This window comes from Cupressus sempervirens, chromosome 3, assembly GCF_028749045.1.
Source record: "Cupressus sempervirens isolate cs-2001-9-10 chromosome 3, ASM2874904v1, whole genome shotgun sequence".
Classification (NCBI taxonomy): domain Eukaryota; kingdom Viridiplantae; phylum Streptophyta; class Pinopsida; order Cupressales; family Cupressaceae; genus Cupressus; species Cupressus sempervirens.
Window position 1 is genome coordinate 96,112,885 of NC_143120.1, and position 21,954 is coordinate 96,134,838.

Sequence of the window (21,954 nt, forward strand, 5' to 3'; positions counted from 1 at the left end):
TCCTAAATGCACAAAAGTGGGGTTTTAAATGCAATTATATATTTTAAATCATTATTAAGTCACTTAACATGTGCAAGTGGCGATTTTATATGCTATGTGGGGATTTTAACTCAATAACACATTAACTTGAGGGATGACTTAAAAGCAAAAAAGTGGGAATGTTGAACTCAATAACACATACGCAATATGCTTTTGATGCTTTTAAAAGTAAAATTATATGTTATTGATGTCCAAAAACCTGTTATTACTTCTCCAAAAGAGGCGCTTAGCACAATATGACTAAGGGTGGCAATTTTTTTACTCAAAAGCACATGCTTTTGACTTAAAAAGTTTTGTTATTGGCTTGTTTTTCCTGTGTTTGGTTATAATGCTAGCGATTTTGGAGTTAATAACAAATGTAATTGATGCCAAAAAGTGTGTTTTCACTCATTCTTGCAAGCATTTGGCATCAAAAGGTCAAGGGCAGCAATTTTGAGGAAGAAAGCATTTGGTTTCTTCTTGCAAAAATTCCTTTTTGTTCATTCACTTTTAACGTTTTTGTTGGACAATGATTTCCTTGGGCAAATGCATATCTCTAAAAACCACATCTTTCTCCCTACACTTGGGGTATTTTGAGCTGCATATTCATGGGCAGTGATTTTGGTTGCAAAAACACATTGATTTCTTCTCCAAACAGCCCATTAAGGGCACATTTTTGCTCCAAAATGGCCCTTTTTTTGCCATTTTCCTTCATCAAATCCAAACGTTTTTCTATAAAGGAGAGTTCTTCAGCATTACTTTTTCATTTGCAACTTGTTTATCATTCTTTCCGAGTTTTTATTGTCCTAGATGCCCATTGCATATTGCATTTTATTTAGACAACATGGTTGCTATTTTTATGCATTTCAGTCCTCAAACTTCCTAATTTGCCGGTTCCTGTTAAGGGACATTTTTGGATTCGATTACAGGTTCGTGGGTTCGGGCAGAAAAAAAAATCGATTTGGGTTTGTGGGGGGGTTAGTAAGTATGATATATATATATATATATGCATTATTTATACAAAAAAAAAAGAGAAACAATATTTAGGACTACGCTTCACTGCTAATGTGTTTTCTAGTTTATCAATATATATTTCAATTTGGTGTGATATTTTGAATCAGCTTTGTGTTGGATTTGGATTAATTCAATTACTATTAATATTTAGCGTCACATATTTTACTTTATTAATGGTGGTTTTGAATATAGAAATATAATTTTATGAGTTGTACCATTTTATTTTTAATTATATCAAATTGCAATTTACTAATGGTACTGTTACACAAATTTGGTCGATTGCATCTTATATTACTTTCAAGTAGAATTGTTGTTGTTATCTTTCCTTGCCTGCAAAAACTCATTAGCTTGTCATACCAAGTGTTTGAGTTGCAAGTTTGCTCAACAGGGCCAGTATATACTGGAAGTATAACAACAATTCTACTTGATAAATAATACACAATGCAGTCAGCCAAAATGTTATAACAGTACCATTAGTAAACTGCAGTTTGGTATAATTTAAAATTAAATGGTACAGCTCATACAAATATATATAATACGTATGTGTGTGTATGAGTTGTACCATTATAAAATAATAATAAATATAGTTTTTTGTGTTTTTAACATACTTTTTGACCTCAGGTCGTGGGTCCTTGCAGGTCCTTAATGGTCCTCCCACGTCCCTGTGGATCCATGACAGGTTCGGGCCGGGTCCACAGCACCACAGTCTATTGCAGGTCCTCACTTGGACCTGCCTAAGACCCAGCACAAATCCAGACCCAGACCCAACTGGCAGGGTCCGAACCCGATAACCTAGCTAACTTCCCACACTTGGCAAGCAATGAGTCTTGACTCTAAAATGGATTCATTTTTAGAGGATTGAGTCAAGATTTGAAATCTATGCCTCTTTGATTTTATCATTTCTAAATCCGAAAGTCTTCTTGGATTTATTTCAGATTTTGCATTGAGATTTTAAGAGACTTCTTCCTTTTCTTTTTGTAGAAAAGAGGTAAGATTTCTTGTCATTTTTATAGGACAAAGTTGAATTATGTTTGTTGTTTCATTTGTTGCAAATCTCTTCATTTCATTTTCCAATTTGTATTTTGTTTGTATGATATGTGCTCCTATCTTTTGTCTTATTTCTCTAAGTTGGATATACAAGTACCTCATCTTGCTTGCATATGCAGTCGAGATCAAAAAACCTGTTCTTCAAACAAATTAAGGAAAGCAAGCTCACTTTGAAACATGCTTTGCATCCAAAAAAGCCCACTTTCATACTTGCACGCACTTCATCTACACTTGTTATATCGCTTCCATATGAGTTAAAACTCATGATGGTGATTGCTTATACACTAGCTTATGATGAAAACATAATAATTTATTATAAATAGATGTTATGTTGCCCATTTTTCATGTTATTGCCATGCATAAAGCTTGCTATCCGCACATGCTATTACCCTCCAAAAATCCATTTTTGAATTTTCCTACCCTATAAGCACATAGTTTGAGCTCAAAAGCTTATGTCCATTCGCTGTCCCAAAATTTTCCAGCTATACTCCATATGCCTAAATTCCAAAATTCATGCATATGCATCCAATAACATACAATGGATCCACCCCTTGAAGATGTTCTTATGTTGTGGAATTTTCATGTTACGGTTGCTTGCACACCTTGCTATGTTAGACGAGATCGCACCAGGTAAAGGTAAAGAGAAAATGAAGTATCAGTATGATCAACATCATAATTCCATACCACTTTCACAAGTTACCTCATACTATGAAGACATCAAGGATATCGATACCTCACATTTGGATGTCAAAGACTTCTTTGAAAGATTGGACACTGTTGCTACAGATGAGATGTTCTTTATCAAATAAAGCAATATTCATCTTGTCTCCACTTTCCTATTGGCTTCCCCTGAAGCATGCATGCACAAGGAATTTTGATCTCCCATGAAGAACAATCAAAGATCAAGACGGGAACACCACCATTAGTCTAGACCCAGAGACTCTTGATAGGATCTTCTAGGTTCCTCCTGCTCTAGTGGTTACCAACATTTCAAAACAGAAAGCCTTAGACAAATGGAATGATGACACCGCATATAGAATCAAGTATGTGAATGACTACTGGTTAATTAACAAGAGGTCTAATCCTATTAGAGGACCAAAGGGAGTGTGTCTCACTAACTTTAAGGAGGAGATCAATGATCTCATTACATTATTGAGTCCCATAGTGGACTCAAAGGATCCAACACCTTTGAGCCATGGATGTACCAATATCAGAGAATCCAAACTCACCGCGAGTCAGGTGAGTATCTTAGGTCGGCAAGTCGGGTCAACCCTACCAGGTCCAAGCAACTTGTGACCCTGGCTCATCGGGTCATGGTGACTAATGTAATCCATAAGGTAATCCTAAGGTAAATTTCAAGGGTTTTGTCGCTTTGCTGAGTCATTGTCGAGTCATGGTCGAGTCCGAGCCAATTCACGAGTCGAGTTACCCTTGCCAAGTCAGGGTTAGGTTCGACTCTGGGAACTTTGACCAATATATTTTTCTCATCATCTAGTCCAAGCAAAAGAAGATCTTTTGGGGAGAAATGATCAATGATGTGTTGTCTGAGTAGTTGGCCCAGCTTACTACAACTCGGACTTTCTACATGAACTCCTACCTAGTGTAGATTGTTGCTCCCTAAGCTCATTCTCGGGCTTATCTACAAAGGGAGACCATATGTCAATGTTGGTTTGGAGTACTTTGAACAGCTATTCTTAAGGGCTAGCCAGATGCACTACAAGAGGGTGCAAGATGCCTTCTTTGGGTATTACATGTGCTTATTTGACAAAGAACTCCAAAGCAGTGTATATGAGATGAAGCATAGACTAGGGTAAATGAGTATGGTTTCTTGTTCCTTCAGCTTCCCAACTTCATATACCTGCAAGATGGATACTTCGGAGGTGAGTCATATGCACTTCCTAGGTATCCTACTAATAAGATCATGATGGAGTTGGCAAGAAAGCTTATGGAAAAACAATCATACCAATCTGCTTTGCATAGACCAATCGTGGGGATTTCCTCAAGAAGTCCTTAGAAGATTGGTGGTTACTCTCTTGACAAAGTTCCTATGGAAAAAAATATGGAATTTGAACTCCAAAGGATCACCTGGAAGATGTTCATGGCAAGAACTTGTTTTGACTAGCGGTGCTTAAACAATAAGATGAAAAGGCAATTCATCCATATTCATCGTCTTGAGGATATTTGGATCGATTTGTGTACGGAAATAGACATTTGCTAGATGGACTATGTAACATACCAATTTTTCAAAACCATTGTAAAACAAATATTCATCTAACAACAAAACCCTTTCACAAGACTATGATCTCATTTAACTAATTATAACTAGAAAGAAGTAACTACTATCTAATCTATTGCATCTTAACATCAACGAATGTAAGGAAATAAATAAATGATTACTTTGATAACATATAAATCAATCTAACATGCTTAACTGAAAATAAGGTAACAACTACTATTTTTAAACATGCATATTTTTCTATGCTACCTATTTAAGCTTTCATAATTTTAGAAGTAAAAGTGCAAAGAACATACAGCCATGGTGAAGAATTCTCTTTATCTTGTCCAAGCCTCGACATTGGTGAGAGGAGAAGCATTGGCATAGGCTTAACCTCCCAACCGCGGACCATTACTTATCCCCAAACATCCTAACTTAATAGAACGGCCCTCCCTACCTCGAAATTAGGCTTGGGATGTTCATAAGTCCACCCATCTGAGTAATCAGGTGGTTTGAGTGTCCCAACAGTAATTCTCCAAAATAACTAAAGCGTCTAGACAAACAAAAAAGATCTCATGTTCGGCACATCTGCCTTTAACTACCCTGGCAAAGGATTTTGAAGCTGGATTCGTAAACCCGATCTCCACCACTTGACAACATATTTCATTACCGGAACTTGCATGAGCTATTATAGTTTTTGTCTATTATTTATTTAATCTGATTCCATTCTTGTTTGTGCAGACTCTCTACACCTCCTCACCATTTCAGGCTACCATGCCGGTGATTCCTAGGTGCTCGCGAGTTTATATCCACTATATTTGCTTTATACCTCTTCACCTATAATGACATCATTGCCTGGTGAATTCCTCGGTGTTTGAATTTCATGATATTATTTTCATCTCTATATGGGTATAAATGGAAGAATTGAATTCTGAGAAAAATTAATTGTTCATGGTTATCATTGCATTTCCATCCTTCATATTCATGGTTGATACACGCTTATGATTAAAGAACAACAATGATATAACAGACAAACTCTATGAACTAGAATTCTATTTAATGTCTACCTCAATTCAGTTTGTAATAAGCTGGCATCAATATTTGGTTTTTATGAAAAACATGATACATGATTGGCATAGCAATACTGTTAGTGAACAGATTGTCCTTCGAGAAAATGTATGCAATTCTGACCCTGAGCGCCCAAGTGAAAGGACAAACTAACACCAACAGTTGGACAGGTTATCACTGGGTTGATAACCTTCCTCTGAATTTTATCGGGTACAGCTCCCCATATGAAATGTTCAATGAATTTAAATCTTCTGCACTTTTACCTGAAAGTACGAAAGGGCCTCTCACAGATTCTTAGATCGTGAGGTATAGATTATTTCTAATAACCAAAAGACATTTAACTAATCTACAGGAATGGATGACACCGTGAATTTACAGAGAGGACAGTAACCAAACATCTCAAACTGATAAACTAGGATTCACAAAGTAATACTGATTAATCATGCCTGAACACAAAGTTTCTAAATTGTATTCAAGATAATACATATACAGATATTAAAATTTTGTATGCACAAAGTCATGCAAAAACTAAAATACCCATATCATATCTACCAATTACTGTCATTACAATATCTACCTATCTAAAACTCTAACCATTCTACCCTCCCCTTAGCAACAGCATAAAATCTCCTGTAAGGAAAAAGCAGAACTCTCAGCCCCAAACTCTCCTATACTGCAGCACCAAAGTCTCCCCTACAGAAAAGAAGTGGAACCCCACTATCACTGTATTCACAGCCTCTGTTCTACTGTAGCTCAAAGTCTCCCAGCCAAAATTCAGAAAACTGGAACCCTTTTACTCACTTGCTCTGTCTTATTTAACTTGTTCGTTTCTGTAACTCTTCAACTTCATAACTGATTCTTGGTCTCCTCCTTTTAGCATAGCATCATGTTTTAATAGAATTCCCCAGACCCCTATGACTTCGTTCACTTTTCAGTTATTAAAACTGACCCATAATCTTCCATCTTTCAAGTTGGGCTTATAATATTTTATAAGTTTTAAAGTCATGAGTGACTTTAGATTAACCTATCATTTTAAAGATGTGCAAATGCTCCTTTACACAAATGACACGTCAAATCTTTAAGATGGGTGATTACTCACCATTCTAAATTTGATAAATACGTGGAATATATCTTCCTCCTCATTATCTCTGCTTAATTCACCAGTACAGAGACTTCATTTGGCATAGTTTATAAGACTTTGAAGCATTATTTTGATATCATATAATATTTTCATCATACGTTTCCAATAATATCATTCTCTTTGAAACCCACGGATAGCATATAAATATATCACCCAATGCTTTTAAATTTGTTAATTTGCACTTCATTGAATGTTTTTCTATTGCTAAACGTGACCCTGAGCTCTTCTCAATTGATTGGTGTTCAAACTGATTATGAAAGCACGAAGGCTTGTTTGGGCATATGATCATGGTGAGCATAATATGCCATCTCTTATTTTGGTAACTCCTTCACACTGCCACAGGACACGCGGGCTTCCATCCTGAAATGCTTACTAGTTCTCGGCATCGTCTCATTCTAATATCTCTTCGAGCATTTATCATTTGTTCCAAACATGTCTTTCATGTCCGCACCTACGTTTGTGGAGAAGAAAAAGTATTACAAATTGAAAGTAACACCAAGGTTACACTTCACCAAATTTGATGAAAACCCAAGCCACATAACCTGTATTAACCTCCATCGAAAATGATCTTATGCTGTGAACGGGGGGGGGGACACCTACGGCTTCTAATACCTTTGTGCATGCTTGATGACGTATGATGATGGCAAACATAATATGCTGTCTTTCAATTTGGATGTCGCAAGCTAGATTGAATCCATACATTCTCAATGGAAAATGATATGGATTCTATTCAGAATACTCGCTAAGTGTTTAGTTTACTGCCCCCTGTACACGGCTTCTGCATGAATTCTTATGCTAGATTTGAAGCTTGGATTCCATTTCACGTCTTTGAGAGTTAAAACATGACAGACCCAAAAACATACATAGCGGTTACAACTTGCCACAATCACATATACAATAGAGTTTCCTTAAAATGAACACCCTTCACATCGTGGAATTATTAAAATAGATGCCTCTGACTCTCAGATTATGTGCCCCAACAAAATCTTGCCATTGTGCCGTGAATCCATAAAGTGAGCTTGACGTTATACCTTCATCACACATGTAGAAAGTTTATTGCTATAAAGCACTACATCATAATGTTCTTGTAACCAAGCCTCCCAAAATTCCTTGGAATGCTCTGGGTCGGGGTTTGGATATCCTTCAATTGATGAACACATCCCTCGCTGCCGCCGAGCTTCTGTTCTACCATTCTGCCACTATTGATGACATGCAGATCTCTATTGGCGCCGTGTGTTTTTCCAATGTTTGAGTGATTCCAAAAGATTCAAATGGTTAATTGTTCCCAACATAGGAGAGCAAGGAGACATCGGTCTTAGGTAAGCCAAATCAACCGCCAACAATCCCAATATTGCAGCGTATACCAACATCACATTCTCAACTACTGTTGCAATTGGTCCTATAATCTCCACAGTTCCACCTTCACATATAGAATTTGCAATATCGGTACGTCCATATGGTGTCTTAAAGCCTGCTTCACCACAGGGAGCAGATGGTATTCGAACTGAGCTTCCTCCGTCAATTCATTGGATCATTGAACTAGAAGACATTGAACCTGAAACTTGTTTCCACAACTACATATTAAAATTTCTGAACCACTTTGCATTTTTGAACCACTGAACTGATCTCCATCTTGACCTATACCTTTGCACTTTCTTGAAACTGTTGAATTGGCAGAACCTGGGATTAAATTACAAAATTCTGAACTTGTTGAACTGAACCTGCAGAATGGGTCAACTGAACCATTGAATTTGACAATTTGAGCCTGGACCTGAATGATGAGATTCTGAACTTGTTGAATTGAACCTACTGAATGAACAATTTGGACTATTGGACCATTTTGAACTACTTTGAACTGTCGAACTACTTTGAACTACTTCGAACTGAAGTTCGAAGTGGTTCAAAGAGGTTCAACCTCTGAAACTGAAAGTTTTAAAACTGTGACCACCTTGGGTACTAACAAATACAAAACCACAACATGGTACGGTGGTATCAGTATTTGGTTTTCATGAAAAACATGACACACAACTGGCATAGCAATATGAATAAAAATAATAACAAATCCACAACACGGTTCGGCAGTGTCAGTATTTCTTACGTGACACCTTAGTCTGCTCCTAATACTCTGCGGCGAGAAGAATGGACTCCACTCCTCTTTGCTTAGAACCCGCGAATAAAAAAACGTGAAGGTGATATGGGAAAACGGAAGACCAATGAATGAAGTTGGTAATAATAATAAGATTCTCCTCCCTATGTGTAAACGTATAGGCAGAGAACAGAGAGCCATCGAAAGCAGAGAGAAAAAAAATAGACTATGTCTAAATATGATCAAAGAGTCTCTATTAAAAAGATGGCTTGGCTCTTTGACTACCTTCAGTTACAAAGAAGACTATTCGAATGCTAATCAAATCAAATTTTTAAAAGAAGGAAAATATGAGGGAAAGAATAAGTTGAAAAGTTTGAATTTATTATTTTATTATTATTGTTCATTCTTATATACATTCATGTGTATGTATTGATAAAATGGCATCATTAGATCATAACTTATAATTTATTGGTGTCACCTTATTTTTATATACATATGCTCGTATTTGAGTGTATAATAATGATTAAATAATAAATTCATTAATAATTCTTCAAAGGTATGAATTATAGTTTTAATTTATATTATTTTAAGTTTTTATTATATTGTTTCTCTAATAGCTCATGTGGTTCCACAATGCAACATGTTGTCAAGTCCCAGTATCCTTATCAAGGTAGTCTTAGGTCAAACCTGTCGATTCTAATGACTGGACCATTCGACCATCCCCTTCCGATGATCCTATTTAGCAATGCTTCCCCTCTCCTCAGTCTTCTTCTTGCAATCACTCAAACAAACATTCTCACCAAGACATTAATTCAAAGATATATTAATTGTTAATTCAAAACCATTGCTGATCATCTAGTGATAGTTATAGATTTCATCGTCTATAAAAACTAACTCATTTCACATGATCGTGAATGAAATAACTCATTATCAATTGTTACATCATGTATAATTTAACTCACTTCACATGATTAGGAAAGAAATAAATTGATGCAACGTCTATAATTAACTAACATGATTAGGAAAGAAATAAATTGATGCAACATCTATAATTAACTAACATGATCAGGAAAGAAATAAATTGATGCAACGTCTATAATTAACTAACTCACTTCACATGAAAATAATTCGTTAAACCAACGGCTACTATGATCAATTTTAAAACTTAGGGCAAAATTTGGGATGTAACAAACTACTCTTGATTAACTCTAAAGAAAATCATAGACTAAATCCTCACGGAGATACCTGTCGAAGTTGAAAATGATGACCAAATCCTAGATCCTAACTTTGTCAAGCATCTTGTGGAGAAACTACGGACTTTACCTTCATCATGGTCATCAAAGGAGAGCACCTAATTTTAAGTCTATCTTAGCTAACACTAACTTTTGTTTGGGGAAGACAAGATTGAAAAGCATAAAGATCAAATTGGGAAAATACATTGATCCTTCTGGTCCAATGGGGTTAAAATTCGAGATGAGAGATAAAGCAAAGGATGGCACATCTGTCTCACATCTAGAACCCTTGACAGCATCCACTCTGAAGCTCACCATCAAAGGAAGCAAGTCAACAAGTCGTGTGCTTGAAGTGATGATGACTCACCACCGCCACCAAGGAAATCCTCTTCAAAAGCATCTCATCCTATTGAAGTGTCGATTGCCACGGTTCATCCTAATTTTATGCCTGCTTCAAATGAATCACTTGATTCACCATTATGTACAGCCATGGATACATTTCCTATACAACAGGCACCTTCTCATGTGGAGTCGATCCTGGTTATACCAACTTTTCCTATCTCCTCTATTACCCCTACAGTCTTGGCAGTGGATCAATATCATAGCTTTGAGAGTTTGTTTGATACATATTCCATCAATATTCCTAATGTCACAGTTCCATCCATGACATTGATGGATACCTCATCGACACAATTTGAGCAATTCATGGCAGAGGTCACACATAGTAGTCCAACTCCACTCGCAATCCAAATTGAAGCTCCACCCATTATAACTACAAATGCACAAGTTGATCCGAGATCCACTTTGGTTACCACCACTACAAAAGGACCTCTTCATTCTCTCTTCTTCCTTGGCTCATCGTAATTACTCAAACAAGGAAGAAAGAAGAGCTCCCACTTAAGGATCACAATCTCAGGCAGGTTGCCAAGACCAAGGCCCCTAAAAGAAAGAGAGCAAAAATGGTTTCCAAGATTGTGGTCAGTGGCGACAACACTAAATATGTAGAGGTAGTTGAGCCTCTTGTTAAAAATTCAATTGAAGAGATGCAATCCGATGATTACAAATTCACCACCATTCAACTTGGCAAGCAAACTCACTTGGTTTGTCAACAAGATGCACATGATATCGTCAACTCGCTTAGTCAAAAGAATGATCAGTTTAGGGAGAAGAATAGGCTCAAAGAGGAGAATGTGCGACTGCTTAACATCATTGAGAAGATGAAGGCTTCCCCTTTGACAGTTGATCATGTTTCTTCAGAACATGCAGTACATGTTAAATGAAAAGTCAAGATTGTAGATGAATTGAGTGTTGTCAATAAATTCTATATTGTAGCCGACGGGTAGAATTGTATCCGAAAGGGTGCATGACAGTTGAGTCACCCCTTCCAAAAAGTATATGTACATCGTCCGTAGGGACTATTGATACATCATCATAATCATATTGTAAGCATTGGAGTGCATATTGCATATATGAATAAAGTATTTGTTTTATGTTATATCTTACTATACTACATGCAATAAGTATCCTTTTACCCTATACAGTAAACATTGAGCAGTCACATAGAATCACAGTGTAAAAACCCCAACTTAGCCCAAACCATTATATTGATGCACAAACTGATATTTTATATGTTTGGATATTTTTTGATTTTTAATAAAATACATACCACTGTAAAGACCCCAACTAGCTACAATTCTACACTTCTTATCATTTTTGCAATTCTTTCAAAGTTCTCTAATTTTAGTATGTAATATTCATTTGTAAATATAAATCAACAAACTTCAATTTAAAATAGACAAAATAGATAATCCGACTAAAACTAAAGATATACTTTGCATTATGTTTTTGACAAACATATATCAGCATAACAATTAATTCATTGGCACCTGGAAAGCAAGTGTTTTGCATAGCTGTACCACCAATGATGCTTTCGTTATTAACACGTAGCTCCTCAAACCAAACAGCAACCGCAAATGAAAGTTGCTCCCCACTCTAACACCGATTGCTACCCAAAATGAATGTGCAAGCTAGCCACCAATACGGAACCAAAGGATGAATGCCTGACCTCCAAATGAGCATTCGCAGGTAGTAACTCCACGTCCAATAGCTAGGTAAAATGGGCGCAGTACTGGTATCAAGTTGTCAGCAGTCTCAAGATGCAACGTTGTCTTTACGAGCACAACTCTGACTTCACAAACGTTGCCACACCAAAAACGTCGTCCTCAAAAAGTCAATTGCTCTCTCCAATTAGAATTTGCAGCTGCCAAGCAATTTGAATTACTACGATTTGGAGATGTCCACCGTTCTCTCCTTAGCCATAGGGATACAGTAGGAGATTATCTAACAAATATCAAATCCACCATACTTCAACAGTGGAATGAAAACACTCCTTAGATATAGTGATGACAGTAGCGAAATTGAGCAAACTTAGCTATACCTCAACAGCTAATTTGCAAAGTATTTCCAACTCTTATACATCAACAAGGGCATACAGTTAAGAACCCAGGAAGAAGCCGCAAAGGCACAAAATCAAATAAATATTCAAGCGTGGTTTCCCAATGAAATGAGCTCTCATTTATAAGCTTTCGTTGGCCAAAGTTTCCTTAAAAGTCCACTTCAAAAATTGTGGAAGTTTTCCAAAAGAAATCAACACTAGAAACTTTCCAACTTGCTTTTTAGAAATATCTCTTGGAATCATTATTATAATAATATAAACATCATTATAATAATGCAACTCAACGATTAATAAATAAATAAGAGCTCATACAATTTATTACTTTATTAACTGCAACTGACAACCAACTACTAAAACTACCCACTGCACCGCCAAAAATAGACTTACTCAAAATTAGTAAGGCCACAATTGAGACCCCCAAAACACCTTGTCAGCTCACGAGGGTCGCTATGATGAGCTAACTCCATCAACTGCGTAGACCTGCCAAAACTAGGGACATTATAGTCCTCCCTTCCCAAGATTGCTTGTCCTCAAGCAATCCACCATCATACAAAAACCTCCACCGGGATCCCATAAGAAACAAGTGATTTCCCTATCTTCACTGAGCCAACAGAATGCCAAAACCATCAATAGAACCAATATCGTGACCTACAATATAACACCGAACACTTGTGCCCAAGTGTCACCTGTAGTCAGATCCATAGAAGGTCCCAGTATGTCCTCCGCACTAACCCAATCATCAAACTTCTGCGCAACATACGAATCCTGCACAAAATTGTAGTACAGACTCCCCATAAAATATACCTCACTAGAATCCCGATCATCTCTAGTAACCCTAGTAAAAGATGAAGTCACAGGAGAACTAGGTGCAGTATATGGTTCTTTGTTGCTCCCAACAAATGCACTCACCTCCATTTTATCCACAATGCCCACATACTCATCAAAATCAGAAAATATAGAAACACCACCAACTACCACTATAGGAAACTGAATTGTATCTGTCAATGGTGTAAATTGAGCCGAGCTCCACTTAGGTGAGTAATCATCAACCTCAAAATCAATAACATGTGTACTATCAACAGCACACACCTGAACATCTAAGATACTACTGCTAAGTGCCTCATTAGATGGCTCATTTATCACAGAAGTAGTTGTAGGTATATCATCGCACACACTTACCCCCATTAACTCAAATTTTGCATCCCTAGGCGAAGAATTACGCCTTCTACGAGTATAATATCTACCTAGAATTAATCTCCTATCACCATCCCCATCCATGTCACTGTACCAATCACAAATTTAGTTGATAATCTCAAAAGTAAACACCAACCAAAATAATAATTGATCCCAATTCCTGTAGGTTGGCAAGAAACCGCTCTGATACCACTATAAAAACCCGAACTTGGCCCAAACTGTTATATTGATGCACAAACTGATATTTTATATGTTTAGATGATTTTCTGAATTTTTAATAAAATACATACCACTATAAAGACCAAGCTGGCTACAATTCTGCACTTATCATTTTTGCAATTCTTTCAAAGTTCTCTAATTTTGGTATGTAGTATTCATTTGTAAATATAAATCAACAAACTTCAAGTACTATAAAATGGACAAAATAGATAATCGGACTAAAACTGAAGATATACTTTGCATTATGTTTTTGACAAACATATATCAACATAACAATTAATTCACTGGCACCTGGAAAGCAAGTGTTTTGCCTAGCTGTACCACCAATGATGCTTTCCTTATTAACACGTGGCTCCTCAAACCAAACAGCAACCGCAGATGAAAGTTGCTCCCCACTCCAACACCAATCGCTACCCAAAATGAATGTGCAAGCTAGCCATCAATACGGAAGCAAAGGATGAATGCGTGACCTCCAAATGAGCATCTGCAGGTAGTAACTCCACGTCTAGTAGCTAGGTAAAATGGACATAGGACTGGTATCAAGCTGTCAGCAATCTTAAGATGCAACGTTGTCTTTACGAGCACAACTCTGACTTCACAAACATTGCCACACCAAAAATGTTGTTCTCAGAAAGTCAATTGCTCTCCCTAATCAGAATTCACAGCTGCCAAGCAATTTGAATTACTACGATTTGGAGATGTCTACCGTTCTCTCCTTAGCCATAGGGATACGATAGGAGATTATCTAACAAATATCAGATCCACATACTTCAACAGTGGAATGAAAACACTCCTCAAATACAGTGATGACAGTAGAGAAGTTCGGCAAACTTAGTTATACTTCAGCAACTAATTTGCAAAGTATTTCCAACCCCTATACATCAGCAAGGGCATACAGTTAAGAACCCAAGAAAAAGCTGCAAAGGCACAAATCAAATAAATATTCAAGTGTGGTTTCCCAATGAAATGAGCTCTCATTTATAAGCATTTGTTGACCAAAGTTTCCTTAAACTCCACTTCGGAAATTGTGGAAGTTTCCCAAAAGAACTCAACACTAGAAACTTTCCAACTTGCTTTTTAGAAATATCTCTTGAAGTCATTATTATAATAATATAAACATTATTATAATAATGCAACTTAACGATTAATAAATAAATAAGAGCTCATGCAATTTATTACTTTATTAATTGCAAGTGACGACCAACTGTTGAAGCCACCCACTACACTGCCAAAAATAGCAACTGTCGAAAGAAGACTTACTAAAAAATAGTAAGTCCACAACTGAGACCCCTAAAACACCTTGTCAGTTCATAAGGGTCGCTATGATGAGCTAACTCCATCAACAGCGTAGACCCGCCAAAACTGGGGACATTACACACAAAGTGTACAAATGATTCAGGATGCATATATGGTATTGAAGAATGGAAAGAAAACAGCAGTCATGTTGAATGAACTTCTCTTATCATTCAACCATTAGCTGGATGGAGATCTAAAAGTTTGGAGAAGCATGACGGAGGTTGATCTCAACGTCTAGTGTGAAGATGAGGTCATCTTTTTAGTGACGCTGTATTATGAATATTTGCATCTTATGAGCAACAAAGAGCAAGTCATGCAAGGATTAGTGGTTGGAATTAAGAAGCAATGAAACAAGGCAGAGCACAAGAGAGCGTGATTAGTAAAGTTTTTCAAGAACTAGCATGCAAGGTTTTTGTTGAAGATGGTGAATTGATTAGCGAAGAAGATATTATAACTCAGTTAACAAAATCTATTCATCTATAGGTTGAGATGGATGAATTTTCTTTCAATAGAATAAATATCTATGTTCCTTGGGGATGCATCCCCCCCAAAAGAGCCAGTGTTTCGGGGACAGGTACGTCCCTGTCCCAAGGACTTCATTGGGGACTTGCATCTGTCCCCAATTTTTTAAAACACAAAAAATTAAAAATATATACAAAATGTCACTTTAGCCATCCCCTTCCATCCCCAAAATCGGCAAAAAATTTTGCCGTCCCAGAAACCCGTCCCGCTGTCCCCTGTCGTCCCCATCTCGAAAACTCAGGGGAACATAGATAAATATATTAGCAAGTTGGAAATCTTCATTGCCTTTCAAGGTAAGCTGAGGGATGTGAAATTAGAAGGTGCTAACACACTTCAGAAAGTGAGCATCATTGCCAGCATACCAATGAATTAGATGCTACAATTGTACGAGAGACTACAAAAGTTTGGAAAACTAGTTGATACTATGTTAAGATTTCTTCTAAATGTCTTCGGCACTTGTTTTTCCATGCCTCTTAGGAATAGATTGAGTTTATGGAAAATAACATGTACAAGCAAAACACTTTGTAGATATAGGAAAACATGTACCTGTGTGCACACTTCATGTAATCAAGTTGCAAGTGATTAGGCATGCAACTTTGAATAAGTCAAAGTTAGTTAAAAGTTAGTTAGAGAATATGTCAAGGTGGTTAAGGGTTTCCCATTTTCTCTTCACCTTTCTCTCTTTTTTTCTTATATAAAGGAGAGAGTTCATTGTAAATAATCATCTTTTCTTTGTGCAAGGAGACTGTGCTGAAGTTTCTTGTGACTTGAAAGATTTGTGTTTCTTGATACAAAATTTCTGAATTGAATAGAAGAAGCAAGTGTTCCAAACTTTGCATTGTGAAGCTTGAAATTGAATGGTATATTCTTATGTGCATTAATCAATTTATCTTTGATTTAATTTATAGTTTGTTTGCATAAATCATTTGAGCAATTGATTTGGTTTCTTGAAGACTTTGAGCTTCTAGAAATGGGATTGCTATAGTTAGATAGTGACTGCAAATACTTGGAATTAAAGACTTTGTGCTTTAATTTGAAGTATCTTATTTCAGTTTGGATAGTTGGCATGAGACTTTCTGCTTTGTCATCTATTCTAATTCTTCATCAAAACAGATTAATTATGAAAGACTTTGGGCCCTTATTGTTAAACTACCACATATAATTAGAACTACTACTTAGGAGTTGTTCTTGTCAACCACCGAGCCATCAGTATTACTGTAGTGGTAGAGATTTTTTGTTAAGTTTCAAGTAGTTGTTTTCCATACGTCATTCCGAATTGTAGTTAATTTATCCATTGTTCAAAAAAGAATAGTGTAGAACAAATAATGTAATTGAAAAACTGAGTTTCACACATGGCAAATTAAGATACAGTTACTTTTGATTGAAAAAAAATCTATGGGATTTGTATGTGGATTGGTGAAAAAGCTACAAGATTTTTGCTATAAAGAATAGAAGTAAATAGGAGGCTGGAGGCAATGGAGGAATAATTTTATAAATGACTTAGGAGAAAATTTTGACGATGCATACTTTGAGAATTTCAAAGAAAAGATGTAGAATAGGTTCAGGATATCTCAACAGCCGGTTGAGCAATATGAACAAGACATTTACTTCCTAGTTGACTATGATAACACTCATATTCAAGCAGTCATACCTAGCATAACATGGGTAAAACCTTTGGGTTATGAAGTGAACATTGATGATAATAAGGATATCATTGAGGCTCTACTGAATGAGCTAGTTGACCCCTAGGCTGTTGACAATTGGCTAATTGTGATATATAATTGTTGTCATTAGTGGCAACACATGATGTACATGTTGACAGGAAACCTCAAAAATAAAGATATTTAGTGTTTGGTTATCAGAAAATTGCCTAAGTATAGAATTTGGTTTACAGCAGTGTATTGTTTTGTTTATAACATGTTGCAGATGTCATATCATGGCAAGTGAAGTTACATGGAGATAGTATACATGTTGGTGATGATGTGTATAACTTCAGAAGTTTGTACGAACTATATGGAATAGAGTTAATCATGTTCTAATGAAGCAGGACAACAAAATTGAAGAAAAGAATTATTTGGTTGCAAAACAATTACTTGTCCAATTAGGGTTTGTCAAATTCAGTTAAGTTTCTATTGAAGCCACCTATGGTGAGAAGGGAGCCTCCCCTAAGAGAGATTTATCTCATTATACCATTGCCTAAAGTCACAATTTTGCAAGTTGTATTCTTTAGTGACTTACAAAAAAATTAGCAAACATTCTCCTACTGCTAAAGAAAACAAGGGGGTCCCATTAGCAATGGAGTGATGGAGTGAAAACCTCACAACAAGTAGAAGGTGCACATGGTTCCTCCACTAAGAGAGAGTGGGTAGAGGAAGAGAAAGGTGTGTCTTCCAAAAATATTTGTTGGGTTTTGAGGATAGATGTATGTAAGTTTGTAACAAATACATGAGAAAATTGCAAGAGGAGCAGCATAGAGAATTGCTAAGCACAAGTTCCTGAGTGCGTAAACAAATTGCCGAATGTGAGGCAAATGGCACTAGGACCTAATTGTGTTGAGGAATTTAGAAGTTGAATATGGAAAATAAGAAGAAGAAAATGACATTTGTTATTGGGTGGATACTTAGAAAAACTAGAGTTCATAAAACCAAAGAGAGCTTTTGAAAAATTAAAGAGAGAGAGAGAGAGAGAGAGAGAAGAAATAAGAGTTGGAATGATAGAATTGAGGAAACAAGTGAAAGAAACAAAAGCAAAGTTGTAAAGGAGAAAAGTCGTTCATAGGAAAAAGAGATGATGATAATTCTTTTTATATATATTTTAAATGGAGAAAAGAGAGAAGATGCAGTGGAGTGTCATAGTGGCACAAAAGAAAGGAAGGGGATGAATACGAAGAGATTGATGAACCGGAAGTTGGGGAATGCTTACTGAAAGCCATTAAGAATGAGATTTGAATTGATTCCAGCAAAGGCAAGATTTCGAGAAGTTTTAGAATCTTAATAGAAAGAGAGGAAGGTAAAGGAAGAGTTGCAGTAGTGGATGAAATGGAGTTGTTTTAGTTTTACTGAGCATTGTTATGAAGATGGATATGAGTATAATGAGGTTGCCACAAAATATATTCCTTCAATGGACATTAAACAAAGTGAAACAGATGATTTGTTCATGAAGATTGTGGCTATGGAGGTAGAGTGGAATGTTATGGTAAACTGATGTTGTTGTAGTTGTATTAAACAAAGGAGATGAAAACTCCCTATATAGTTTTACAGAGATGATGTTTCTAAAAGAAACAATAATGAACTAAAGAGGGAAATAGAAACTACCTAATAAATTAATGCTAACTAAGATGACCATTAAAGAAACATTAATTTTCTAACATGGAATGCCTTGGTTGGAGATCAAAGAAGTGAAGCAGTTAAACATACTGTTTAAAGCGTTAAGGAAGCAAATGAAGTTGAAGGTGTAATAGAGGTTGATCAAAACCCTAGTGAAGACAACCCCATGCTTGGAGGAAGGATCAGTTCAAGTGAAGCAAATGTAAGGAAGGTGCATTCATAGTGAAAGGTGGTGAAGAAGATGTTGCAGCAGAAGAGGTGAAATTTATGAATCATGTGATGTTCGATTTGGGATCGATTTGTATATTGAAGTGAAAGAGAATAATGATGCTTTGCATGTTATCAGTGAGTTAATTCTAGAAGATTTTAGTGGTGATGTGTGGTATGCAGAAAAAGATTTGTATGGTGTTGCAAAGTTTAATGTAGGTACATTTTTGTAGAGGTGGTTGGATTAGAATCGTTTGAACCTGAGAAGATTGGAGGAAAATGAGAGTTACACTTGGAGGAGGTGGTTGGCTTATGATGAAATTGATTCCACATTTAACAGGTTTGAGTGTAGAACAGCCCACAAAAGATACTTGTTTCAGCTGGTGTTGAAACGGGAAAAAATATATATCGGAGGTAGCAATTTCAGTAATGGAGTTTGTTGAGGATTGTTTGTAATCTGAAAGAGTGGTACTATCACTCAACTCCGTTTTGTGAATCCATATTCACAAAAAAAATCTTAACCCAGGTGTCTAATATAGGAGCATCTAGGGTGTGAGAGCAATTTTGCATCAACCAAAAAAAAAGACAAAAGAGAGAAAAGAAGAAGGAAAAAAAAGGAAGAAAAAAAAATTTTAAGAAATTTTTTATAAAAAAAAAAGAGAAGAAAAATCCCATGAAAATAGGGAAAAAGAAAACGAGGGTGATTTTTAAAAAGTAAAAATTACAAAAAAAATAAGTAACTTATCATTTAATAAAAGTTCATAGGATGATAGTACGTGTCATTAAATATTTTGCATCTTGCATTTAATATATGTGGCAAGGTAATTATAACTACTCTCTCCAAACTTCATCCCACATTGGTAATTATCTTGGGTAGTAAGTGTCTACTGTCTATATAAGCAAGGCATATGAGCATTTGTGAGGAGCTCTCTCTTCTTCCAGAAGTTGAAATGATCTCATTGATTCTAAGAGGTTGAAATGATCTCGTCTTGTGAAGGTTGTAATGATCTCATCTTGTAGAGGTTGTAAAAAAATCCATCTTCAAGAAGTTGTAATGATCTCATCCTCGAGCTTTTGGGAGCATCATAAGCATCGTCAAGTATGGTCAATCTATGTTTTATGAAGCATTTTTATTCTCTAATTGTCTCTATGTTGTTAAGTGTATGTGATGAGTTTATAAGGGTGGTGTAGCCCTTCATCAAGTGGTATCAGAGCATGTGTTTGTGTTTGTAAGGTGACTACCCTTCATCAATTGAAAAGCTCAAAGCATATGTTCTCTCGTAGTACTTCACAATAGGGATAGGTTATTGGGGAAAACTTAAGGGAATCTCAAATGTACATTATGAATAATAATATAGTGATTAGTATTCTATTTTTAACATTAATGAAACATATGTTTATTTATCTTTGATAAATAACCCAGTTGGACGCTATAAATCAAGATAAGTTGACAATTTACATCCACAAGCATAATGCAAACCCCATTTGGGAATTCTAGGGCAAATTGAGTAAGAGTCCTAATTATAAAAAATCAATCTACAATTTTATAATAGGTCACTCTTTTCCAAACTGGTATGCCAAGAAAAACATAATTTATTTGGTTTTAGCTATTGGCAGCCAAAACAATCTACTCATGATAAAAATTATTTTAAAAGTGTAAATAAATTAGTAAATATATAGCCCCGTTTAATAAGTTTCCATGATTCATACTGGAGATAATGATCAAACAAACAAGATCACTTCCTCTGTTTCAAATCAATAATTTCCCCCACTGCCCGATCATCCTCTTTTGAGGAATTCCAAGTTTATAACATTCCAGAAACCCAAACGTACGATTCCCTTAAATGGAACACTCCACGGGGCTGAACTATTAGCCTAATTTCCGTCTCTGAACAACCTTTTTCTCCTTGAAAACTAGTAAGCCAACAGTAACCAACCAATTAAAACACTCATATAGAAGAGAAAACAAATTATTACAAGGGGATTATCGTATAATGATAATGAAGAGTAGAGACGACTCATAAGACCATAGCCAAGGTTCATAACCTCTTTGAGATTTCAGCTCATACTTCCACAACACAACAAAATGGGTTAGCAGAAGACAGCGAAGTCCAACTGGCGGAGAATACTGGTTATCAAAAACGCTACCAAAGTTTACATTTTATAAAATCTAAGCTAAGGCAAAAATGGCATTGTGCAACAAAACTATAATGGTGTCTATTCCAACAATTAATCGTATTTACCACTCTTAAGAATGGTAATCCAGTCTGCCAATGTATAAGGGATGGGAGGGAAAAAATCATTGAGAAGCTACCGTGAGGTACGTTCATAGAACTTCTAATACTTAACGAGTCTTAGCCAGAGACTATCCGACACAACCGAAATCATGCAATCAGAACTGAAAAAAAAATAATCAACGAATTAACTTTAAAAATCTTTATAGAAGATAAAATTCAGATATACCTGCGCAGCTGAAGAGAAGAAACTTGTTTTAGTAGAAAAGTTGTCGGAATGGTAGCAGAGGCCACTGCCAACATCTGCATTACCAGCTAAACAAATTTACTTTTCTAAACCATTAAAAAATAGAGTCGAAATCCCGTCTCGGGCACAGGGGTAATACTAACAGTTTTGTGTTGGTGGAACCTAGTGTTTTTTTATTGTCTTTCCCCTCCTTTTAATACATAGTGGAAAGTGCTTCTAAGCATGAAGAAATATGAATTCTTTAGTTTGTAAATAAAGAACCTCATGTAAAATTGGGATGATGATAAAGATCAAGAATATACACCCAATGAAACACTGCTCAAACAATGATCAAACGGAAAGCGAAAGTAAATGTAATACCCTTTTTTTATCTTATTTGAGACACTACTTGAAATTTTACAATTCCATAAATATAATTCAAAATTGTGATAAT

General features: G+C 36.0%; 1 protein-coding gene across 1 annotated transcript in view; it reads right to left on the reverse strand.

Moving 5' to 3' along the window:
* ARP (apurinic endonuclease-redox protein) overlaps positions 1–21,683 on the reverse strand; it is a 250,176-nt gene extending 228,493 nt beyond the window's left edge. The window contains exon 1 of the mRNA XM_089818478.1: positions 21,504–21,683. Coding sequence (XP_089674604.1) covers positions 21,504–21,583 — 80 coding nt within the window. The 5' untranslated portion in view covers positions 21,584–21,683. The remainder of the gene's footprint in view (positions 1–21,503) is intronic.
* Between the last annotated feature and the right edge of the window lie 271 nt (positions 21,684–21,954).